Source organism: Trichoplax adhaerens, genomic scaffold (genome assembly GCF_000150275.1).
Source record: "Trichoplax adhaerens TRIADscaffold_4 genomic scaffold, whole genome shotgun sequence".
Taxonomy (NCBI): Eukaryota; Metazoa; Placozoa; class Uniplacotomia; order Trichoplacea; family Trichoplacidae; genus Trichoplax; species Trichoplax adhaerens.
Window position 1 is genome coordinate 4,067,262 of NW_002060946.1, and position 27,051 is coordinate 4,094,312.

The following is a 27,051-nucleotide window of genomic DNA, read 5'->3' on the forward strand; positions in this document are numbered from 1 at the left end:
CGGTGAATACTACTATCGATCATCATCGATAAATAGTAAATAACTTCTATCTAGGTTGACTATCTGATTATTGACCTTTTAAAATAGATTAGAACCCTAACTACTACGCTACATTATGGCTAGAAGAGAATGGCCATAAGCTAATCTCTTTAACTCATGACAGAATTACAAACTTACTTGAGCACCAACATGGCCTTTGCGTAGTCTTTCGATGTTAGTATGTAAAATTTTTTGAGGTAAATTCAAGGAAGCGTTGGCATATTCGAGTTTATTATAATAATGAGCTCTTAGTTGCCACGGTAAATCGTTATGGCTAGAAGAAAGAATCGAGATTGAAATAGACATTTATATTAGTACCCATGAAGATATGATTGCACACTACCGTATCAGAGAATATCAATTTGGATTGGCCATTTGAAAAAAGATTACGATATGATTTAAAACTAAAACCTCGTCAAAAGGCTCAATATTTCCATTTTAAATAACAGTAATTAAAAGTTCTAATTTGGAATTGCTTTTGAATCCATTTTACTACCTATACTGAATACCTACAGAAGGTTATTACACACTCTAAGAGGCAAAATTTATTGTCTATCGTGATAGAAAATATCAATTTTATATGGATAGCTCTACGAAAATCATGATTTGACAACGTGACTCTGATACTAATGCTCGTCTGATGATCAGTTTTACAGTTACAGTTTTATTATTTAAGATGTCCTTTTTATCAAGGTCTATATTAAATGCTGCTAACTGTACTTTATTTAGGAAGATGATTCGTAGCTCCAATTCAGATATTAATCGATATTATCAACTTTTATATTTATAGTCGTTAATGGATATGTTCCTAATGTTTGTCCAATGAACCGATCTATGTAATCTAATGTTATTTGATGAACATCGACTGCAAGCTGTCCCTTTTCGTTTTTGAGGATAATTATTCGTCACAGTTGAAAAATAACGTTTGTAAATGTTATTAATTTTGCCAATACTGATATCTTGCAGAAATAACAATGCGATATTTACGCTATGAAAGTGATATTTCTCCTATTCTGGTAGCTTGCAAAATAAATGAATATTTTATGTGATGGCTCCATGACGTAAATTTAGATTTAGAAATTGCATTAGTCGATGATATCAACTATTACGCATATTGTAGATACTATACTGTAATAGGATAGTGATGATAGAGAAGTGATATTTTTCACATTTACACTCATCGTGAAATGCTAATTTCTTACAATTGCAATATTTTACACGGTTCAGGATGATTCCCGAAGACCTACTGTACAGTCGATTCTAGTAGATTACAGAAATCGCAAAGCCATATTGACGAATTGAAAGTGGTTTTTTTCCAATTTTGGTTAATTGCAAAGTGGGGCCAATTTTGTAATTGAATACCCCATGCGATGGCTTTATTCACCGTAAGTAAATCTAGGTTTAATTGAGTCGATGATATAGACTTTTATGGATATTGACAGAATTAATAATGGGATAATATGAAAACGATATTTCTTCTATTCGCGCTCATTGCAAAGTATTCAATTGTAAATACTTTACGCGATGCTGAATGATTTGATTGAAATCTACAGTCAACTCTACGACTATCCATATTTGATTTAAGCTTGTAGATAGTATCCATTTCTACTCGTATGTTAATAGTTTGCTGTAAATATGATCATGGTATTCCCTATTCGTCCAATGCTCAATTTTGCCATTTGGGGGGGGGGGGGATTAGCGGTAATTTCATGCTATCCAAAATCTACCATAGATTCTGCTAGGATAGTAAAACTACCGGATAATCGATTTGAAATGAGATAGGCCTATTCAAAGAGGAATTGTCATTACTAACGTAAGTCCAACTCAAGGAAGGATGAGAAAGAAATGTTGACCGTCGCTTATGTATATAGGAAACGATCAAATCACGGAAAATAAATCAATCTCGTTGATCGAATTAGCAAAGTGTAAAAAAATCTATAAGCATGACTCAAGCCCGTGTGATGTTGCAATGGAAGTCGTGTGGAGTTGCACCAATGGTTTTTCGTTCTGGCATTAAAACGAAATAACATGTAGACCCGAGCAAGTTGGAAGTCATGCCATACCATGGACTACTGGTATTTTTGAGCTAGTCCATGACTATGCTTTGCGAAGAAAATATGAGAGGATAGTCTAGTTTGCTAGCGTAGATCGAGCTAAAGGCAATCATACTATAATCATGCCCACTTGTATATGAAAAGATGATTTTTGTGACTGTTTCACGCTGAGGTAGTTGACAAAAAGAAAAAAAACAGCCACAACTTACCCATCGATTAATGGAACCTCTTTTAAAACTTTGAGCGCTAATTTCCTAGCTTCTTCTTCACCAACTACATATTTACTGTCATGGCCTTGTTGGCTTACAACGATGGGTACAACAATCAATATAACTAGAAGAATAGCACCACAAATCAGTGCAGGAACGAGCCATTTACGACGGGTTGGAACTTCTTGTATTTCGAATTCTCCTTTTTCGCCCATACTGAACTTGTCTTTGCTAGCTTGGAGATGATTTGTGGGGGATATTTTAAAAAATTACTTAGCAAAGTCTATCGTTAGCTCATTAATCACTCTGTATCGCTGTTATTTTTTTTTATCATTTTCAAATCATCTTACCGAATCGATTAATAACGGAGATTATTTAAAGATTAATCCACAGCCAAGTTGAAGGTTTTAGCCTGTGTTCCTCCCTTTCTTGCTGATAGACTTGTGTGTATTGATCGTAATTTTTTATATATAGGTCAAAAAGGAGGAATTAATGTACTGGTTAAAATTTTTATCTCCAATGGATCAATTTCAACGTTTTAATGTGTAATCAACGAATGACTGGATCAAATAAGGAGAGAAAAAAATTGAAATACTATCCAAGTTGACTGTCAAAAATTGAAAATCATATAGTATACCTGTTGCGGCAATGGAGGAAGAAGACAACAGAATAAAGTCAAGCGTTGCAAGTAACGACAATGATGAATCGTTGTTGTTGGACAAAGTGCAAATAGTCCATCAATAATAATAATAATAATTCAATTACGGCTAACAATTTACTCCAACAGTGAGTACATGTTTATTTACAAATTGCTGATTTGTAGCATTATTTATTGTCATTTGATGGTGATGGAACTATTCCTTTGGCAAATGTGGAAACATTCAACGGACTTGGGGCGGATACAAACTTTCCGCCTTGCAGCTCTTTTAATTGAGTCTTTTAGGAAAAATTCAACAACAATAATAAAAAAGTTGAGGGCACAAAAGCAAAGAGGAATGAAATGATTGCACTGTTATGATCGTCTTATTTTGATGACAGATATTCATAACGATGCATGTACAGCATACATAAACTAGAACACTTTTGAAAGTACTGTCGAAATGATTGAATAGGGAGAGGAATATGCTATGGTTGACAGACATTAGTAACGATGTGTACTAGCATATTTTGAACGATCAACATGATTGAGCTAGACCATGGACTTGTAGATATCTAGAGAGGGTATCTAGAAGTCTATGCTAGAGGAATGAAATGATTGCTTTCATTATGAATGATTATCCCTCATTTTCCAACTATCTGAGGCTTTTAACTGTCATGGCGACCAGAATAGACGGAGTAGTTCTCTAGAGTAAAGAAATGATTGCGCTATCGTGCTTGTCTTGCTGACTGTTTTGGATTATCATGAGAATGTTTATCACCTCCTACTTACTTCATCAATTAAGCTAATTAAAACGAATACTTGTAAAGCGAGAGAATTTTTTTAGAGTAGTCTCTATTGATTTGTATTGAACATTTTGATACTACTGATTGCGAGAATATTTTGAAATCTTGAATGATATCCTAGCCGATCTAATTTGGCCAATTAAATAGCTACCGCATACATCAGCAAGTAATTGGACGATCATCGTCTATCCGCTACGAGTAATCCCTAAGTTTACCCCATGGGTTAAAGTCATACAACACTCGATACAACAAGTGGATGATCAACAAAACTCCATCATTTGAAAACATACAGTAGTATCCAAGTATATGGCCATGATAATTCTCTCTATCATCATGGAAAGACAGTTAAAATCATGCCTGATCCTTGGATAATTCATGGACAGAAATGGTGCAATTAATATTTCCATTTTTGTAGGAAAGAAATGGATCAATCCTACTTAAAAATAAATGGAATAACGCCATCTTGTCCTAAAGGAAGACTGGTGGTCCAGTAGTAGTCTCGCACCTAGGCTTTCCATCAATCATGCCGGGGTAATTTTAATTTTTTTTAAGTCACAATTATACAAAAATCATTATTGACACATCGACAATAGACCATGGCAATTTTTTTCACATTGGAAGGTAAAAATAATAAATAATCAGAAGACTTGCATAGATTGCGTCAGCCCGTCGCCAATAAATTAATCATTACAATATGTGTATCATGACATAAATATACTAAAGTCTGAACCGTAATGTTCATGGCTAATAAATACAATTATAATCGATATAAGTTATAACCACAGATTACAAATTATTATCCATATATTATATTATCAAAATACTTTGCCTAACAATTTAGTAAACTTAAATCTCTGTATAGCACGACACTGCTATGATAGAAAACGATCCGTAAAATAAAGAAGAGTCCGAAGACTTCTTTGGCATTACTTTACACGATCACACTCGATGAGTGGTCTACACCACTATGTTGCTCTACTGCGCTTCTTTTACTTTGCCTGTTCTCTTGATCTCTGCTAGGGTATGTACAGAAAACTTCAATAAAGTCAAATAATTAAAGCCCGAATTGCATTTTATGCAACGTGCCAAGGGCCAACCTCAAGATCCTCCTTAAAAATGACGATCAATTTTGAAGCCATGACGATTTCAGCAGGAAGATGACCATCGCTGAGCAAAGGTGTTCTAGTCCAGCCTACGGTGTGCTATGCCGCGCCACTTTATCAATATTTAGTTATTGCTATTCTTCGCTGCTGGCATTCCTTGATTAATTAAGAGGCGAATGATGATTATTGATTTTACATTGTATGTCCATCATCAAGATGCTTATTGATAGAAGCACATTACTGTTACTCTATCTTGATGGATAAAAGCGATTGCTGTTCACAAGTCGTTGCAAAAATAAAATGACCATTTTCAAATCCTCTACATGATCAGATTGGCTCATATTATAGCTTGCTTAATTTATTATTTTAAAGGGCGGAGTTGGAGCCATTAATAAAAGTCCTGCTATTCAGAGTAACATGTTGAAGGAAATGGATGCAAACTTTATTAAATTGACAACGCCTAATTTAAACTTTATTGATGAATTCTTCCTCATTTAACCCTTGTAGTTTTGCTCATATTGAGTCGAGGCAAAAGAGGGTAAACGATCATCGGCTTATTAAATAATTAATTGATGAAACGGTGCAATCAATCCGTTAAATCGATATGAGGACAGCTTACAATACTACAATATATAACGTATACTTTAGATGTTTGAGATCAACAATTTGCATTTTCTTTGTTAACCCTTGAACGGATTTGGTCTGTTTTTACGCCATGCAAATACTTTTACATCTCAGCCCACCTCTCTGTTGGAGGCTGCTTAGGCAATCAAAATGAAAAGGAATTCAAGTTATCTATCCTAACATCAATATTGATTAACTAACTGATGCTTACTCATGCTAAAAACTCAAGTTACCGCCTCCTAGATGAGAGAATGAGGAGTTTTCATCCACCTTTTGATATTGCTAAATCTCGTAGTAAAGTAGATGAGCTATCTACTATCCTCAAAGGAGGATGGTGCAAATCGATTGAGCTATTTTAAATGAACTAGTTTATGGCTCAATTGCCATAAGCGATTTGCTTTTCTACTACAATAACGTTAAGCATCAGCCACTATTCCATTTCTCTTCGATATCTCCTCTTAAACTGCCGTCAATCTGAAAACATTTTGCTTTCTTGCCATGACTTTGCAAAATTCTTCCATTTGCAATATGGCTAAGGATTATGGGCAGATAAATCAATATCCCTCAGGTAATGAGTCGAAAGTACAAAAACTTGTTTACAATTAATAATTCAATCGTGAGAACGAAAGGATTTATTGGATACTGAAATAATTAGCGCCAATCATGAAAACAACACCAATAGCAAGACTACAGGATCAGGACTGTTGCAATCAATTCAAATAACTACATTTTCTTTTCCTATCATGGACTGCATTGAAAGTAAAGTGCTATTATATTATAGCATTGGTTAAAAGCCAATGCACCGCTGATCGCATCTTCTTCTATTATTTGAATTCTTTTCCTATCATGACTGCATTAAAAGCAATGTGTTATTATAATATACCATAGCACATGCACCTCTTCTTCTTTTATTTGAATTGATAATAAATATTTTTTTATTATCGCATGGGAGATGGAGTTGTTATTATTATCCTTACGGTGATGCCTATCATTCTATCTTGAGGGCTGGGTAATTATCGACTTAAACTCCTTTTCAACTGTCATTCCTCTTTCAAGGAGTCGCAACGTTGATTTTGAAAAACTCTCCGTTGTCTTGTCGTAGTTGAACAACCATCCTTTTGGATATTCAAGTAAGTTGACTATATCAAGTTAATATTTTGAAACGCTATTTCTTGAGATAGAATTCTACTAGAATAAGAATAGAGTTTGTAGTAAGTCTTTCTTCAGTATCTCTGCTTAGCTTGTTCACTCTATCGTTCAGTATATCCACTTCAAGTGAAAAATGGAGTAAAACTCCTTCTTGTAGTAGACGATGATAGGGAAGGATTCTTTCCTTCGTTATTCTATACCATTCCTGCTTTGTCACTTAGATTCCTCTCTTTGTCGTAGACTAGCTTCAAACAGGAATCGCTATTTCTAGCGTCTATTGGACATATGCAATAGTCAAAGGAATAATAGTGATCGTAGGCTATATTTTTAGTTGGCCTTTACGATCGGCCATTTAGTTTAGCTGATTGTAATCGTTTTAGTTGAATTCGTGTTTGCAATCTAAGTTCTTTATCCGTGGCCAAGTAGATTTCAGTTAATGGAAAGTGTAAAGTAGTTTACTACTGGACATATCAGAGTCCACAGGATAACTATAATCTTACACTATACGTGTACTTTTCGTCTTTAGGATATGCCGTTTAGTTCAGCTGATTGCAATGGTTTTGCTTAGATTTGTTTTTCAATCTAAATTTCTTGACCCGAATCGATTTCAGTCAGTAGAAAGGGTAAAGTAGTTTACTACTACGTCAAGAAGTCAAATAGGAGACAGGATAAAAATAAAAATCTTACGCCGCCTTTTTCTTTGGCGTCAATGACCAAGATTACCGTGTAGCTTAGAGGATTCATTTTAGTGGATTATAGTCGGTGAAAAGCGGAAAATAGTGTAATTTGCCTTAAATGAAGCAGATTGCAATCTATTGAGTCCGAGGTAAAATTAGTCATATAGAAATAAGGGTAGCTTTTCCTTGACTTTTAGACATGTGCTGTTGCAAAAAGTTTTAGCTAGTTAAAATAATTAACTCTTAACTTCAATCGAGCTAGTTACGGTGATTTTTAGCACAAGGGAAATGAATCTTGTAGTCCATTTTTCATAGATTATAAAGACAATCAGTTTGTTTTCATGACATGATTTGAATGACTTGCTTGGAATGGTTTTAGTCAAAGCAAAACTAATTTTGTAGTATATTCTTAGTGTACAGAAAAAAACGATCAGTTGATATTTAGGTGATTGTTAGTTGATTTTTGTCAAATGTAAACTTATCTCGTAGTGCATTTTTAATGAGCAAATACGGCAGATTGTTGTTTATCTTTATTGCGGTAAAGTGATTCTAATTCAGCTGTTTGCTATCGCTCCACCAATACATCCCTTAATTTCCTTAAAATCCATAGTAGATGAAATGGCTATCGATAATCATCTATTCCGTAAAATACTGTAGCAAAAGAGCAAAAGCGTAGTAAAAAAGGGATCCCATGTTGTGCACTCTTGGACGTCTTGATCCATCATCATTCTAACTTCTAATTAACGTAATAAGTTAATGCGAGGAGATTAATTGATCAGCATAACATGTCGATAATGAATAATGCAATTTATTTTTTCTATAGGAAGTAGTGGAAATTGCTATTCGTAACCAACCATGAAATTGATCATTGTAACTGCATTACTTCTTGTTGTGGCTCTTCCTGAATTTAAGAGAGCATCAGCTCAAGATTTACAAAGGGCCAACGAAATCTTGACCAAGTTTCCCGTTATTGATGGGTAAGGATCATGCCTGAATATTATTAATCGTAAAGAGCAGACTATCGATTCGTGAATGACGTGATAGCTCCTCTTCTATGTAGTAATTGATTAATTATTCATCATGGATGCAGAAAAGCCGCAAGTTTATTCATCATATTACTCATCAAAGAGCAGTCTAATAGATGATATGATAATATAATTAGTCTTTCACGCGGTAATTGATTCATCATGAGTAGGTATCTGTCAAGAATATTCTACATGTAATTAATCTTCTATGCTAGCCTTCCAAGAGTAGCCTAATGATAATTCATCTTCTATGTAGTAATTGATTCATCATAGAAGGATAAAGCCGTAAAATTGGTTCCCATTAGTCTTCAAAGAGCAGTCTAATGATAGTACATTCCATGATACTGTAATGAGTCCTCCTTGTGATAATTTATTGATTGTACTTGCATTGGAGGATGATATTGTGGCCGTGTATATAGATCGATGTTGACAGATATTAGATCGAATGCATAATATTTCCATAACTACCGTAGATAATGGCAAAGTGAAGAACTTCACTATGGTATTGATAAAACTGTAGATCAATTTTGACAGATATTGGATAAAATGGTGTAGTATCTGCACTTTTAGAACTACTGTAGATGATAACAAGTTAAGAACGTCACTATGGCATTGGCAAAACTGCGGATTAATTTTGACAGATATTGGATAAAATGACATAGAATTAGTATATTCCAGAACTACCGTAGACGATGTAAGGTAAAGGACTATGGCGTTGGTAAAACTGTAGATTGGATTTGACAAATATTGGATAAAATAACATAGCGCTAGTATTTCCAAAACTACTGTAGATGATACAAAGTGAATGACTTCACTATAGCATCGGTAAAACTACTGATCGATTTCGACAGATATTGGAATAAAGTTATACAATATTAGTATAATTCATAAATATTGGAACTTTAATTTAATAGATCTTCGCTTATCTTGCAATTGCAGACGTAGTCGATGTAATATAGAAAATATCAATCCGCAAATTTTATAAATTCACATTTTGCTTGATTTACTCGTACAGGCATAGATTCTCCCTTAGTTTTGCAACTGCCAATATAGCAGATATACTATAGAAAGTATCAATCCACAAATTTAGTAAATTTATTATTTTGCTTCATTCACTCGTACAGGCACAACGATTTACCTTACCAATATCGTAAAATTGTTCGCAACCAAGTAGAAAAATTAAATATCCAAGCGAGTTATCCTGCTATTCATACTGATATCCCCAGATTACGAAAGGGCCATGTTGGTGGACAGGTAAGAATGATCCTTACTGAATTAAAGTGTATCTTTAAAGTACTAATCACTACTGAAGCTAAAAAAATACATAGGATAGCGTTTTGATTTAATGATAGATAGCCCCCGTCTTACTAATGAATATCCATCATTTCAATATGATTAGTTTTGGGCTGCTTATACCAGTTGTAATACTCAATATAAAGATTCCATTCGTGCAGCTTTCCAACAAGTAGATGTTATCCATCGCTTTGTCAATCAATACCCCAACACCTTCCAATTTGCACTAACTGCAGCCGATATCGAATCATCCCTAAAAAACGGTAAAATTGCTTCCTTGATTGGTTTAGAGGGTGGCCATATGATTGCTAGTAGCTTGGCTGCACTCCGACAACTTTATGATCTTGGAGTTCGTTACATGACTGTAACACATAACTGCAATACTCCATGGTAAGTTCAAGATAAATTTAGAGCTACACTTTGCATTTTCGAGTAGACTGTTTATTTGCATGGACTTAGACAATGTATGGATAGTCTTTAAAAGCTATTTTATATTTACAATTTGTATTCTAATACGGTAGGAATGCGTTTAAAATTACGGCTACAGTGAATAAATTGTCTAAGATAAGGCTTCTAACTGGCTAATTAAATAGAAACCAATTCATCAAGTGGTATTTCACACTCTACAATTTGTTTTCAGTGTAGTATAGAAAACTTTGAAAATTAAAATTGCATACTTAGTGTACAAATTCAACCATTACAGACAAATTACTGCGTCTGAGGTTAGATTAATGACTGATTGCATTAAAGTGAATAGAAGTTGAGCCATTAATAAATTCTACAATTTGTACTGCAATGCAGTATAAAATAGATTTTAAAATGAAAATGGATGCCATGACTAAAGTATACAAACTTCTCCTTATGGAAATTGTTTCAAAACGATGTTGTAGTACCACATGTACAATTTTTGTTCTTCTCTTATTTAGGGCTAGAGCATGCTGTGATAGCTCTCCTTGGGCATACCCAGGAAAAGGACTTAATACTTTTGGAGAAGTATGACTCTTTTTTAATACAACTATGGATAATAGAAAAAGTGTAGACGTATATATCTGTATAATAATTAAGCTATAGGATAATGTGTTTTACCATCATTTCATTAATCCTTTTCTTTGAAAACATGATCTAGTATGTTATTAGAGAAATGAACAGACTTGGTATGATGGTAGATATTTCTCATGTCCATACAGACACGATGAAGGATGTCTTAAAACTTACTAAAGCACCAGGTATTATTTGATTCGGATGAGGTCAAATTAAAATTATTACGGGCATAACGTAAGATATTCTGTTATATAGATACTAATTCAGTTTAAGTCAATACTCTCAGCTATTATAGTAAGTTTTCGTAGCCATAAGCCTACCTTACTGGTGATTAATAGAAAAATGTTGTTATAGTTATCTTTAGCCATTCATCGGCGGAAGCAACCTGTGTTCATGTTCGTAACGTACCTGATGATGTCTTAAAAATGCTGGTAAAAATCAGATTTGCAATAAATTCATATCAAAATATGATTTAGTAGGATTTTAAAATGCTTGGTATTGCTTGATGTAATTGAGATATACTAAATAACCTTTCCACTTCTAGCCTCAAACTGATGCTGTCGTCATGATCAACTTCTACAACAGATTTGTAAATTGCTCCGATTTTTGCGATGTCAACCTTGTTGCTGGTAGGGATAATAGACATTGAATAGTATAGAGATTGAACAAAGAATATCCTTGATTTATTATTTGTTGCTAACAACTTTGATCAATTTTACTACTATAGACAATATTGACTATATCAAGAATTTGATTGGAGTTGATTATATTGGTATGGGAGCTGATTATGATGGCGTATCATAGTAAGTAAATTTTGAATTTGAGGAAAAAAAATAGATGATTTAAATTGAACCGATACTTTATATCATAAAAATCTATAGAATGATATTTCAGACTAGTAACAAAAGATAGCTAATAATCAAATATGGATAGCTAGCTCTAGTATGGTTACAAAACGATAAATAACAACCTTGAACTTATATCCCATGACTCTGCATGAAAATCTAACTATATCTCACAGAAATTCACTCATAAAGTTGCCGACTATCTAAACAGTAATGAACAGTAAAATCTTTAAACATACCCTACTATAAACTGGTATCAAAGTCAATCAAAATTGTGCATTGAGATGGCTTTATATATTCTAGATGTTGCTTTTTTCTATCAGTCTTTTCAATTTTATTAGTATAATCAAGATTATTAAAATGGTACATGGAGATGGCTTAAATAGTCTAAACATTTTTTATTCTACGAATCTTTTAATTTAACTTTATTAGTGTACCCACCGGCTTGGAAGATGTTTCAACTTACCCGACATTGTTTGCTGAATTGGTTAGAAGGGGTTATACAGAAGAAGAATTGGGGAAAATTGCACAAGGAAATCTTTTACGTGTCATGAAAAAAGTTGAAAAAGTAAAAAGTGAATTAGCTTATTTACCACCCTATGAAGAACATCTTCAGCCCCCCCTAACAGATAAACCATGTCGTCCAAATTGGTAGACCAGTTTGTTTAACTATTTTTTGTTGTATTTGTTACACGATGAAGAATTAGTAAAATTTATTACTATTGTGCTTATCATCTTTCAAAGCAATTGAATATCTAAAATCATGTAATTGTCGTTGTACTGGTATATCTACTGTGACCTATGGTAATTATGTTGAAATTTTGAAATGTTGTTCAAGCTTTTACCACTCTTTATTTACGAATTAATAGCCAATAAACTTAATTTAATATAAACTGATGTCTTTAAATAATGGAGTAGCAATCTACTGTATCGTAGGATTGAATACTATAATATTTGTATATGACAGATAGGTAAAGATATTGCAATTATCAATCTCCTCTAAATTGCATAAATAAATTGGTAGTCAAAATTTCCTTTCATAACTAATTGTTATCATTACTTAGATCAAAGCTACAAAATAAGCTACTCTACATACCATTATTTCGAAGATGTATGATAATTTTACGGATAATTATAATTAGATTCTTCAGGTATTTTCAGTATCGATATCCAACATTATTAGAACTTCGCTACTTAAGATGCGATACTTGTAAACATATAATATGTGTATATTATGTACATATTTTCAATATTAATATCTAAGATTATTAGACCTTAAGATACGATAGCTATTATATATATAGTACGTACACATATGACAGGACATAGTCTGTTGTGGGGGATTAAACATAAAGTAGATTATTTGTATCTTAGAGAGACTGTATGTAAGCAATATGCGGTTTTTCCGTAGCATAAGTAATTCACAGCTCGGCATTTATTGTAGCAAAGATCAATGTGAGCTATTTTTAGCTTGTCAGCAATGCATAATTTATGGTAGTTATTATAACTAAGATTAGTTGAAAGATATCCATAATCCATGATTCTATACTATATACTGCAAAACGCATCATGTTATGCATATATTATCAGTATACATACAGTAGATCAGTACTTTTATTAATTACCGTCATATATTATCGCAGTAATAATACATTTATAATTATTTAATCTCAAAGTATACAATAAATTATAGTATAATACTGGCGGTATTCAACAAATAAACAGAACAACTCAATATCAGAGACGTTAGCACCAAATCATAACTTCTACAAACTTGCTGCTTGTTGTTGAAGAATTGACAATATTTTGCTTCAGTATTAAATCGCAATTTTTATGTACATCCTATATTTTGATCAAGGTTCGACAATATTTCACTTCAGCACCAAATTGCAATTTTTACGTGCATACTATATTTTATTGAAGTGTTGACAATATTTTACCTGCATGTTTGTAAATTTGCTAATTCTTTACCATCACAGAGAACTGCGAAATAGTTCAAATGCTAATCAAATATTATAATACAGTGAATAAAATAATTTTCGTCAATTTTACACCCGATAACGAAATTTTGTGCTATTATAGGGTCAAATCGACGAAAATTATTTGAAATTAAATAATTGTGACCTTACTCAGCTAAAATATCTATGCTTAGTGCCGTCATTATTTATTTACCATTGTAAAAGAAAAATGAAATAAAAAGCACCTGCCATAAAATAGACATTTTGAGAGTCTATACATGCTACGTCTTTAATATTATGTAGCTAATCACTATAGATTTCATGTAGTACTTTAACAAAAAATGCAAACATGTTGGGAATATTATATTCCTATTGATGTTAGAAATTGATAACTTAATTCTTCGATAATAATTTCCAATGTTAAATCTACTGTCTATATATTCAAGCATCTTGGATATTATTCACCTGTTTCTGCCACAAATGATAGTACTGTTCATTTTTAGGACAATATTTATAAAGTAGAGTCTAATTATATTCAAATCGATTCTTTTGCCGATTTATAATTAGAAACGATCAAAATCTCTCGCATAGTATACACAGTGATGTAATATCTAGAGGTAACAATTAAACATACCACGATAGTGAAATGGTATAAAGTATCTCTCAGTTACGTCATATAAGACCACGTCAGAAAGTAAACGCTAAAGTGACAATCAGTGTTATGATATTGGCACATAGTTGTGAGCGTTAATACAATCAATCAATCGATTGTATTAAAATGAATATTTTATTTCGACGAATAATAGATAACATAGATCTACGATTACGTAAGATAAAATACAATTAATTCTAAAGTTTAAAATAAATTTCTACCAATCATGGACTTACAATTCTTGTCTTTATTGTCTTTATCGGCAATCTGTTAAGTAGATATTATACTAATGGATGAATGTATCGACGAAGGGAAATGTTATTTTCCCCTAAAAATGTGGCCACGTCTAGCTGTAATCCATGCTAAGCAGAAAACTGAAACAACTGTCGATTGATTGTTTCTTGGATAATTATCACGTCAGCTATAAGCTAGGAATCGAGGTGTAAATGGTCAAATTGAGAAATATTTTAAGTTACTGTAGGCTACTCGTTCAACTTGTATAAAATCTGCCACCAATACAACCAAGGCTTTAAAATTTTAATTCTAATCATTCTAGAATTATCCTTCTAAATAACGTAATGTAGTCTATTTCAGAAAAGTTCATGTTATGTTGACAATATAGAATAATCAAGCATTATATTATCCCACTATTTATTTAAAATCTCCACGGCAACCGGCAAGAAAAACCTATTTAACTAGCATTGAAAAGACTATCCTTTCTATCACATTGTTTATTCAGTGTACCCATGGTTATAAATAGTGTAATACTAGCTCATATACCAATAACAACAGTAGAGTAGTATTGTTTTCCTTCTTCATCATGATAGCAATACCGCTATTCTGTTTTTCAAAAAATCAAAACGTAAAATAGATATATAGCTTTGAAGCATATTAAGTACCAGTATATGATTGTATGAGCATTTTGTCCCTTTCAGTTTAATGCAAATTAGTTGGCATGGCAACCGTTGGCAGTTCCATGACCGTAGTTAAGGCACATGAAAATCTTCTTTCTACCGTTGGAATTGAATCAACTTTAGTCGGTATTTCCCCCCTCCCCCGCAATAGGATAGTATAAGTATAGATTATATTTATATTTAAAATACACCATAGAAATGATGCTTTTTGGGAGATTTCTTGATCGTCTCTAGTGAAGCAACACAATATCATCACTTTGACAGCTTAGGTATATTGCACTCATGGGATAATATTAAATTTGTATGAATTTTAAGCTTATACGTGTCGTTTTGATGGCTATGGGAAAATAAATATACGCGTATATCTTTTCATTCACTTATTTAGTCAAGCGCGTGGCATGCAACTAATTTGATGCAGGACATATTTGATTATAATTATTAGAGTAGAATAGACCATTAGATCTTATACTTGTGACTATAATTAGTGCTATATCCCGTAGTGCCTAGATAGGCACAATAGAATCTCTGCTTGTCATGTTTCGAGTACCCTGAGGCTCTACCTTAAACAGTAATGATCTTACTGTGCTAACAGAGCGTAGCCATCTCGATATCTATATGGTATACAGTATATCGCCTTGTTATAATGGAACTATCGAAGACGATCAAGTCAGTACTACACTACAAGGAAACTGTTGTATGTCTGCTATCAGACAAGTGCTTATTTTATTGATCGATACAATGGTTTCAGACTACCACACTTGGTGGTCGGTGCCATCCATTCAATGCTATACGAGTGGCATGGCTAGATGTATCTGTCTTACTTTATTGATACGCTTATCTGGCTAAAATATAATTTGAAATACTAGTATGATTAATTTGATCCGTAGTATCAAAATTAGAGATTGATACGAATGGTGATCGTGGTGAACGTTTCCACTTCTTTTACGCGATGGTAAATAAATAAATTACTTTAATTATTTATGGATCAATGGATAGAACGAATTGTTAATCCTTTGGCTTTTTTACTTTCAGGGAAAATACAATTACAATACGAGTATTATAATAGAATGGATGGAGTCCGGTTTGAATATTAATATTTTATAAGTGATGGTTCATCTTCATATTTATTTCCTTCAAGCAATGATGATTGATTAATTCTATCGCAATTGCATAGTAATAAGACAGTAAATGATAAAATGACGAATCTGTATATAGACAGTTAGCTATTGTCTTTGCCGCTTACTCTTACTCTAGAGGCAACGAATCAAGTTTTCTACTTGCAGATTTGCGGCATAGTAAACAAAAAAAGTAAAAGAAACAAATTTAAGGCCAGCAGCTGTCCTATGAATGACCGTGGAAATGTTGATCTACCGCAATCATTCACTTTCACCTGCTGTATTCTATTGATGTAAGCGTTGTTTCATCTCATTTTGAGCATCATGGACACCGCCAAGAAGAAGAGTAGAAAAATGAGCTCAAAAATGGAGCTTTTGAGCTATTCCACGCTACCATCAATCATTCTAATTCATCCTGCGACAGGGTTATTATGAAACTCATTGACGCTAGTGCTGAAATATTACTAATCATTCTATATGTTTGTATAAAGCTTCAGTTCCACGACTACTTCTCTATAAGAGTGGATAGGACCACCGAGCCCGGGTCTAATACGGCAGTGGTGTGTTAAAGTAACACACCATCGAGAGGGCCCCCTTAAAATGACCATGAGTATTTTATTCCCCTCCGGGTTGTGTTTTTTTTTACCATCGAGGTATAAAGAGAAGAAGCTTAAGCAAAGCTTTTCCTTATACCGCTACGGTTTCTAGTTTCTACTGTGCAATGGTGAAAGGTTTACATCTTGGTGGCGCCCATACAATACTCAGAAAATGCAGAATGGACTTGACTAAGAATAAGCCATGTTAGCTATTCTGCTAACCACCCCGTCTACCATGAACAGTATCGTTCACCGGTGTTCCACAGCAGGCTCATTACACCCCCCTTACGTCATGTGTGTTTGGCGCCCGATGGCAAGTTCAACTTTGGGCTGGGCCGGGGGCCCGGGCCCCATAAGCTTGAACACGGTCCGCTCACTAACTGCCTAGTAGTCCAGGACATGAGTGAATGATAGAGAGTTTAATATGGTCACTAGGCAGCAAGGGGCTGGATGTATGAGTTTACATGGTCAACCACCGGGTTTTAATGATGGTGGTGCCACCAGCCCCTGGTACGGTTTGTGCGCCACAATCAGTTAGTACTGAACTCAGTAGTCAAGGAGCCCAGGGGGCTATTGTAATCTGCCCGTGTGTACTCTCAGTCTACCCCTAGGCAACGTCATATCGTGTATCAAGACAGCCTCATGAGATGTATAATCCAGTAGGGTTACCATTGTCCTGGCTGATGCTATGTATAGAAAGTGACAATGTCAAGGCTGTAACCGACAAGTTGACAACACACCGTCTCTAAGGCCGACAAGCTACACAAACATACACCAAGTTCTCATACAAAAGCCTAGTATTCAACTTTTCAATCCGTCAGCCATGTCCAACCAAGTCCCATAGCAACGGTGGTCAAGAGTACGCAAGCGTGTTGGCAAGCAGTTTCGTTTAATGTTCCATTTTCTGCCTGACAACGTGTTGTTGAATAGCAACCAGCAACGCATTAGCTATTAAGAGCAACAGCTTGGGCCTAAATAACCTTCTCAAGCTAGTCTGGTATCTAAACAATTAGCATTTGCTTGTATCGACTACATTGCACAAGGCGCTGTGGCTATTAGCAGTAGCATCGTTTGGTTGGTTGTTGCAAATCACCTCCATTGCTGAGTAACAAACTTTTTCCACTTTTTCCTTCAAATAATCTATCCAACAAACAACAAGTTATGTTCAAGAATACTTTCCAATCGGGATTTCTATCAATTTTATTCAGTATTGGTAGTAAACCTTTGCAATTATGGGATAAACAGGTAAATTGACTTGATTAGTTAGCAACTAATTTCAATTCCTATACGTTGACTACTTTTCCTAGTCGATGACACTATTCAAACTACTATGGCAACCAAGACAGATACATTCATATCATCGATCGTTTCATCATTTTTGATCGATATGAAACATTTTTCTCATGACTTTTATGCATTATCATCTCTTTTAGGTCAGAAACGGACATATTAAAAGGATAACTGATGATGATATCCAATCATTAGTTTTAGATATTTCTGGCACTAATGTTAGGTAAATGGATTACTATCAACATAGATGGATTATTGTTGACATGGATCGATTTTACAATTTTCATAAACTAAAATGAATTACTAATCGTAGATACATCGTCTATCATCACAGCAATACTGTAGTCTATTGCTAATTTCAAGTGTTTTTGATCATCAATCGCTTCTGTCTTGCTTATTCCATGTTAAAATAATAGATAGATGAGTTATATGTTTGTTTGGTATGGAGATTTTTTTCTCTCCTTCGGATAACGTTGACTGACAGTCGCTTCACTATGTTGATAGAAGCTTACTTCTCTACTTTACGCAACATAGATATAATCATTATCTAGCATAGTAACACTTTTCCATCTTGTAAATGATTATCCTTAGTTTATGTTATTTATTTTAATCAAATGTCTCTTACCCTTTTTTTCTAGTACAACATTCCTAACGTGTCCTCCTCCAAATTCAAAGAAATTTCTCGGCATCAAATTGCCTTTTTTAGTCATGATTATTAAGAACATGAACAAATTTTTCACTTTTGAAGTACAGGTAAATTTCCTATAACAAGCTACGATCTGACCGATCGATCAAGTGTAATGATGACCGTGCTCAAAAAAAAAAAATTACGTGGCTAATGCAAGCCAATTTTGAACCATAAGTACACTGTCAATTTCAACCATTTTGTGCAATAGTGGCAAAACTGCAGTAATAGGCTAATAGTTACGCTATAGTTAAATCGTAATTTAGCTAAATACATTATTTTGTAGGATCATAATCGTTATCTAATACTTTTCATTACAATAAATCTATACAACGTATAACCTCATATCCAAACAATCAGTTTTAAAAATCTTGTAGATTAAACTGCTGATAACGAAATCTTTATTCTGTGTTGGTAGTTATGGCTATCTACAAGTTACTGTAACAGCTAGTAGTACATCTCTGTAGTCTAATAGTTATACCTTGTAATTGGTAGGCATTAAAATAGAAGGAACCAGCGACAGTTGAGTTTCAAAATAGCTGTTAGTTCACTATTTTCTTTACAGGGTCTGAAATAGTACACGTAATTGCCAGTTTAACCCCGCCGGCAGTAGAAGCCATACGTCATGTAGGGTTTTCCTGGTATCCTATAGAACTATTTCTTGCTTGTAGGCTACTTGAGATTAAAAAAACCCATATCAATTACTGAATACAATATATCTCAAGTTAGAACATAATTTACCTGTACAGTACAAAAAGTGCAAATATGGGCTTTTTCTTAGTTTATAGTATATGTAAAAATGGATGCAACCCTATTTAAATTTATTTTAATAGGTTTGATATAAATCTAACGAATTTAAATTCCATTGTTAACTACTTTGGGTTAATTAAATGGAGTAGCATACGGCAATATGAAATTATATCTCTTTACGACCTTGTGTTTATCGAAAGTATTATGTATGGGTTCAAATTCTAAACATTTGTTACCAAATCCTATTCTATTTTGCCATCAAGATCTATTCACAAATAGTGTTAGACTGTAGTTATTACACTCAATCTTTAATCGTGTTAACACTTCGTTTTCTTTATACCCGTAGGTACTAGATGACAAAAATATTCGTCGTCGATTTAGAGCTTCAAATTATCAATCAACAACTAGAGTAAAGCCTTTCATTTGTACAATGCCTATGAGATTGGACGATGGTTGGAACCAAATTCAGGTAAGAGAAATATCAAGTCTACATTAAATTGAAATACCTTATAAGGTAGTAAACATTTTCACTAGTATACTGTTTCTATAGACCTGATTATCGCGTGATATACTTGTTGAAATTCAATAAATTAATACCAAAAAGATACGAAATATTTTCGGAAATTGTCCTTTTGATTAATCATCCTTTACTGCTTATCTTTTAGTTCAATCTGTCAGATTTCACTCGTAGAGCTTACGGCACCAATTACATTGAAACTCTAAGAGTAAAAGTAAGTTCTTTCGCCTATTTGATAGATTTGATTTACAAAGTACATTTAACTGTGATCGATTAATTATCAATACTAACGTGATTTGAATTGAACTCAGATTCATGCCAATTGTCGGATCAGACGAGTGTACTTCTCTGATCGTCTCTATTCGGAAGATGAATTGCCTCCAGAGTTTAAACTCTTTTTGCCAGTAGAGAAAAAACATTGATGACACTTTAAATACCGGTAAGTTTCGATTTTACACTAGATAATATTATTAATAGTTCTATTATAAATTTTTGAAAATTATTAATGTATCGTAAGTGAACTTAGCCTTAAGATGAAAAAGTTCTTTTATTAATCGATTTAGATCAAAGCTGATGTAACTTAAGCACTAATTATGGTAATTAAAATTTAATCTAAAATCTTACAGGGGATTTAAATGAATTACATGGCAGCGAATGTAATTGGAAATGATAAAGTTAAAAAATACGGCAGCCAAGAAACCCATGTAACAATCAATTACAGTTGTAATGAAAGGAGTACTATAGATTAATTTGATATGATTATAATTATTCTTTATACGGAAATGCTTGTTGTTACTATTTCATAGATCATCCTATTCCTATGACAAGTATTGTTAATACTGTAGTACAACTATGAACAAACTAGATTATTTACCTGTTGTTAATTATATCTATAACAATACCGATAATGTGAAATTTCATCGTTTGCTTATCTTGTTTAGTTTTTTTATTATTATTATTCACTATACGTGCCTATATGCTGTATTTCTTCTGCTTCTTAAATAACGTTATTGAAATTTGGGAGAAAAAATTACATGTTATATTATAAGCACCTGGACTAATCTTAGACAAATTGCTTAATTATGAAATTAACATTGGATATGTAAAGCATATTAGTTCATTGCTCGCTCTTCAACAGTGATGTTTATTAAAGCTGTAATTACAAGAAACAATCAATATAACGGTGGGACTGTGCAGAGCCCTAAATGGAAGAAGTCATTTGTAGTAGCGATAATTAAGCATACAGTTATCATTCCCAGCGAAATAAATAGTATCATTGATGAACAATTAGCTATGGTATGAGTTAGTGTTTTTTCGTCAGTAATTTAAGAGTTTATAACTAAACTGGCTCAATACAATCCTAATTATAGCTCTATTAATCCAAAATCTTCATGGAATAATATTCAAGTATTTTGAGTCATTCGTTAACTCGATTTCTTAGCTAATATAAATGCATTCAATGTCCATCAAATAATTTGTATATAACAATAATGATTAACAATAATTGTCAATTCTAATGCGTATTCTGTTAAGATCTATTAACCAATAAAAACGACATTTCCATATAAATTGAGGTTAATTAAAATTTTGTACCAAAATTTCGTTATGATTGTATATTTAGGCAATGATTGAAAAAATTTCAAATACCATTGAATTTTATTTCAATGTTGTAGTAATACAGCATTATGTGCATGAATAATTTTAACCGTTAAAATAATAGCTAAAACAAATAAGAATTAAAATATTTATCTATAGAATAGGAAGAAAATTCCAGTTTTTTATAAAATAGAGTTGATTAAAAGCATAAAACAGAATTCTTATGATTTTATATTAATAGAAACATTGCCTCCACTGTAGGTTTGATACCTGCCTCCATAAATACTCAGCTACTCGCACATACGCGTATACCATTATTTCTATATCAATTTTCTTTAAAAAGTATAAGTAAGTGTTAGGTAAAATTAATTTACATAGCTCGTAATAGAGGTGTTAAATCACTTGGTGCTCGTCCAATGAATTGTAAGAATCTTAGGTAGGTACGAAAAAACCATAGTTTAAAGTCATCCAATCTATAAAAAATAATTTAAACAAATTTAAATCAATCCTATACTTAGAGTAAGTTGCATACTTGGCAAATAAGCAGACTACGGTTAGATCAACAATGAGGTGATAATATATCAAATGAGCATTTGACAAACAATAAACATAGTTACAGATACACTCGTATAATAGAAACTTTTTTTTCAGTAATAAAACATGTGATACTATAGCATCCATACATACAATATTCTCCAAATAGAATCACCTGAGTTGTGCGTTAAACATAAACAATTGATATTGAGATTGTACCATCTGCTTGAGAGATTTATCTTTATTATATGTACTGTTGAGGCCTTCAATTGAACTAAAAGAATTCATAACGATTATTTAGACATTCATCCTATTATATACTTTGCAACCAAAAGATCATTATAGTATTAACTATTCATTTCATTATTTTTCCAATAGCCCTACCATCGAGCTAGCTCAACATGTCTGTTAACAGGATTGCCATATTCTTGCAAAACGGATCGTATAGTGTTTAGATTTCTACCGGAAGACGAGAATTCGTGAAATTATTAAAGTAATAACTTAAAAATTTTAATAATTAGCATACCAAATACTACTTCCTTAACAAATATTTTACATTACCTAAAAACTAATAGCATTGAAGTCGGCATGGCTTTCAATATTGTCATAATTTTGTCAAAGTTATTCTTAGACATATCTCGCATCTTTTTCATGTTTTGCTTGGTTATCTTTGAAATGAAAGAGATACGGTTGCTTCCTTGTGGTCGATCATACGGCCTCATCATAAGTATTGTAATAAAATTGAGATGGTCTATCCATTCAATACAATAGTAAAAGGTATCATAATTATATTAAATTAGGTCGAACTGATTAGAGCGCTTGCTATGTTAAATTGGGTTTATGATTTTATTAGCTAGATTACAGTGGAGTAATACCTTCAACACCTAGTGCTAAAGAGTATTTCTTAATGTCTTCTTCGTGGCCTAGAATAGCTGATTTCCAAAGCTGACAAAGGTTCGTTCTGACGCTGGTGTACATATAAGATAATGGTGTAGAATCCATTACTGATTAGCTTCATTTTTACAGAATGTCACTCCTTGTACAGATTATTATTATACTGACGTTGGCTCTAATTCTTGATACAGTCCATGATCAAGGAGAACAATTTCAGCTTTACGATCAATTCCTTTCCTAATAAATACTTTTAAAAAATATGATGGGCTATTAAGACATTGAAATCATAGTAGGGAATGATAAACGATTAATAACATGCTTTTGGGCTAACCATTTGCTGGATGAGGATCAGCATGAACAAATCCACTGGAGAAAATTTGCGTACCAAATGCTTTAATTAATTTTCTAGAAATCTAAATTTAGATACTTGTGCACTAAGATATGATACCAATCGTAAGGTAAATTTATATATATATACAGTAGAACTTTGTTAAGATCAATTACGTCTGCGAAATCAAGGCCCATTTGGCGTATTCTATCAAGATCATTCAATTTGACACCATTGATAAATTCAGTTGTTAATATCCTCTGAAGAAAATGTAAAATTAAAATTATGCTATACCTTACTATTTTTAACGAGAATGATACATAATTATTATAGTTAAAACTGCTACTTGAATGTTGATAACTTACTTTACTGCTATACTGCCAATAAACTTGAGGTATGTGAACAAATGGAAGGTGTTTTAATTCTCTAGCTGAACGTTCGCCATTAGCACCTTCAAGCTCGAAATCTAATTCATTTTCTAGTGTTTTTTCTAGGTCCTGTAAGGTTAGTTCCAAAATAACACCACTAATTAAATATATGTTTACACTAACGAAATTATAAAATGTCTACTAACTCTAAGGACCCATGAAAATCCAAAGCTGGGATGCATGAATTGTATTGCATTTAATAAGATTCGAATCGTGGTTATATCGCCGCGAAATCTATCCCTTAAATCAATATATTGAATCTATAAACGGCAAAATGAATATAAAATGTTTTACCGTGCATTCATGTACAAAGATTTTATATTCAATTACTATCAGTCCATTAATTAATTAATTAATTAATTAATTAATAATATTAAAATATCTTTTAACTTGTATGCAAGCTAACAATAGCGTGAACAATCAATTTACCTTGACGGCAACTCCTTCTCCTTGATGTGTAATAGCTTTATGAACTTGTGCTAAGCTCGCAGCTGCAATTGGCTTGTCATCAAAACTTGCAAACATTTCAGACGGTTTCAAATTAAAATCTTCAAGAAACATATCTTCCACCTGCAATTTCAAACACAGAGTACGATATCATTTCTTGGCCGTAAGAGTTAACAATTAATGTACTTTATATACACGCCAATAGTAAAGTCATTATGACAATGCTGAGCAGCAAGTGTAGAAAGAAGCAAAGGGATTTCTATTTGATTCTATAACGTGTAAAGATGACATGACGCATTCGTAACATTATTTTAGTCGTTTCAAAATAAGTTGAGTGAGAGATTACCTCTTTATAGCCTCTCGTTAATGCCTACAAGCGCAACAGTAAAAAAAGTCAAACAGATGGGTAATTAGGTACAATGACAAATTCCATGGAAAGTCTATTTTTATGCAAAGTATACTCTTTACAGAGATTCGAAAATTAATATGCCTATTATCTTACTCTATCACGTAGCACTTCAAGAGATTGTAAATATTCCTTTGGAAGGATATGATTCATGGTTGCCAAACCTTGACCTAATTTAACGTAAATTCCACCATTGAGGAGAATACCTTCAGTCATGATTTTAGCAGCATATTTGTGGCAATCCTTGATTACAGTCTTATATTCATCGCTATCCTATTTTAAAATTAGAAGAAAGAGCATGATTAGAAGAGTAATCTGTACATAGTAACCTGTAGAATTTTTGTGGTGTATTGATATTCGCTTAGTCGATAGTCCGTCTATGAAAGCAATTTTTGCATAAATGATATTCCTGTAGGAAATTGTGCTAGGTGCTTGTCTATACCGTAGCCTACTTACAGGATTTAATCCTAATAATTTCCACCAGTAATAGACTGATATGGTGAAACCAACAACGATTGATCTACAAAATAAGTCACACCGAAGGATTAGTTTTAATCACCTTATCCAAGAATTCATAAGTTTGTAATCATAGGTAAGAATGGCAGGCAAATTAGTGCCTATGAATATGCAATAAATTGATGAAATCATGGGACATAAACCGGTTGTTACTCTATTACTATCCATATTTTTGTGATGGTGCTATCAGTATGATTAAAAATGACTGAGGCAAAATCTCTATTAATTAATTTACTATCATGATATGATGAAAGACAACGGCAGAGCATTGTTACAGTTATTCTACTCGTATGTGTTACTGCCATCATAGGTGTGGAAATGAAAGCAAAATCAATCTTGATTTATGAACCGGTCATGGCGATGAGATAGTATAACACTAAAAGACGTTATTATGTAGAGTAGATTTTGCTTTGACGATTAAGAAATTAAGCATCTTCAAAAAGAGCATATTTTTGCCAATCTAACTATATTTAGCTCACCTCCGAAATCGATTAAAGCCTTTCGAAGTGATTAACCACCTGCGCCATTTCCTAGGGTAGAAAATTTTGACTGCTGCAATAGCGCTAGCGCTGATCGCCAAGCTCGTTAGGAAAGTATATCGAATCCAAGGGATTTTTGCTTGCTTCCTAGGATGTTTGATATTCGCAACAACGTTGGTTGATTTCATTCGGCTAAAATTTAGACAAGCATAATAGGGCGTTTGAACTTGTCTCCATAATGGCGATTGGCGAGAGATAGACAGGTAGCGAATAGTTGTAGCTGGATATGTGAATAATTTACTTGAATTGAAGATGGTTATTTTGGATAGTAATCTGGTCGACATGATCTAGAAATGAATTGGAATCATGTTAATATGTTAGGAAATTGGTATTTCTATTGTCATTGATAAGAAAAAAATATAAGCTAAAGTGGTAAGATATTGCATTAGCTAGAGCTCTATCGCGATATCTTGGCACTAGGTCACTAGCACAAATTTGATAGTCTATTTCCAGTTGATTGCTATTGTAACTTGCTCCTTATTGGATCATCCTTATTTCCATCGAGTAAAAAAATGTGCTGAGCAGGTCAAGATGGAGACCTGGCTGCTGATATCAATCGTGTATTCAATTCAATCTGCTCAACTGGTAAAGTATTGCATCCACTAGAATGGAATCGATACTAGCACTATAGCACTGGTAGGATAATATATTTTCCAGTGGAATAATAGTGTATGTTATCACTCCTAGGATAACTGTTGATTTCAATTTCTATGCAGAAAATAAGAAGAGCAAAGATGCAGAGCTAGCTGATGTGATCAGTCCTCCATGCTATGCAAACCCTTACAACTAGTTATACCTCAACTTCTAGCAATCATCATGTTGATACACAGTTATTACCTCAAGATCCTAAATCATATGGGCTTTCAGTAAGTCAATTCAATCAGAAAGACCAGGAGAGCTATCAATGGTAAGCAGAAATGGCTACTGTTGTCTAGCTAAGTCTCTTTATTTGGCCTTTCCAACGGTTGCCAGTAGAAACAGAAAGTGAGGGATTGTCGTAGATTCTCGTCCATAGTCTACAGTACTACCGCTGTCAACTCGGCAAGTACTGTACACTGTACACTGTACAGCACAATGTCTGGTCAATTCGACATGTCGGTCTAACTAGTAGGATAGCTACCCAAACTTATGGGGGTTTATATACAATACTGAAATACTCGATAAAGAAGTGTTTCACTATGTCACTTGTGATACTGTAATAGCCACTTTCTATACGAAGCAGTGCAACGGATCATTAATCGAGTAAAAATAAACAAGGCGGTGACATTGCTGCTCATTTCAATGAAACCGTATATCTGTAATAATACACTATACTAATGGACTTGACACTGAAATAAGCTGTAAGGCTAGTTTTGTATAGTACAAGATACTGTTTCAGACTTTC

At 33.2% G+C, this 27,051-nt stretch overlaps 3 protein-coding genes across 3 annotated transcripts; 2 read left to right on the top strand and 1 right to left on the bottom strand.

Moving 5' to 3' along the window:
• Positions 1–8,153: 8,153 nt before the first annotated feature.
• TRIADDRAFT_63860 (expressed hypothetical protein) lies at positions 8,154–12,362 on the top strand (the record flags this gene model as incomplete). Its single annotated transcript, XM_002111489.1, has 9 exons — positions 8,154–8,275; positions 9,448–9,577; positions 9,723–10,006; positions 10,543–10,609; positions 10,743–10,842; positions 11,012–11,088; positions 11,202–11,286; positions 11,385–11,460; positions 11,935–12,362. The coding sequence occupies 9 exons, from the start codon at positions 8,154–8,156 to the stop codon at positions 12,155–12,157; spliced, it is 1,164 nt and encodes a 387-aa protein (XP_002111525.1). The 3' UTR covers positions 12,158–12,362.
• A 5,536-nt stretch (positions 12,363–17,898) lies between these two features.
• Positions 17,899–20,401, top strand: TRIADDRAFT_23937 (uncharacterized protein; the record flags this gene model as incomplete). The annotated part of the gene is made up of 6 exons (XM_002111490.1): positions 17,899–17,982; positions 18,171–18,250; positions 18,666–18,780; positions 19,809–19,931; positions 20,128–20,193; positions 20,291–20,401. 6 exons carry the CDS (start codon positions 17,899–17,901, stop codon positions 20,399–20,401), a joined length of 579 nt encoding a protein of 192 aa, XP_002111526.1.
• A 2,088-nt stretch (positions 20,402–22,489) lies between these two features.
• On the bottom strand, positions 22,490–24,852 carry TRIADDRAFT_24435 (uncharacterized protein; the record flags this gene model as incomplete). The annotated part of the gene is made up of 11 exons (XM_002111984.1): positions 22,490–22,568; positions 22,671–22,860; positions 22,985–23,076; positions 23,172–23,250; positions 23,335–23,416; positions 23,508–23,591; positions 23,697–23,828; positions 23,906–24,019; positions 24,189–24,329; positions 24,553–24,576; positions 24,709–24,852. Coding segments are annotated over 11 exons (1,161 nt in total), but the record flags the coding sequence as incomplete, so codon positions are not given.
• Between the last annotated feature and the right edge of the window lie 2,199 nt (positions 24,853–27,051).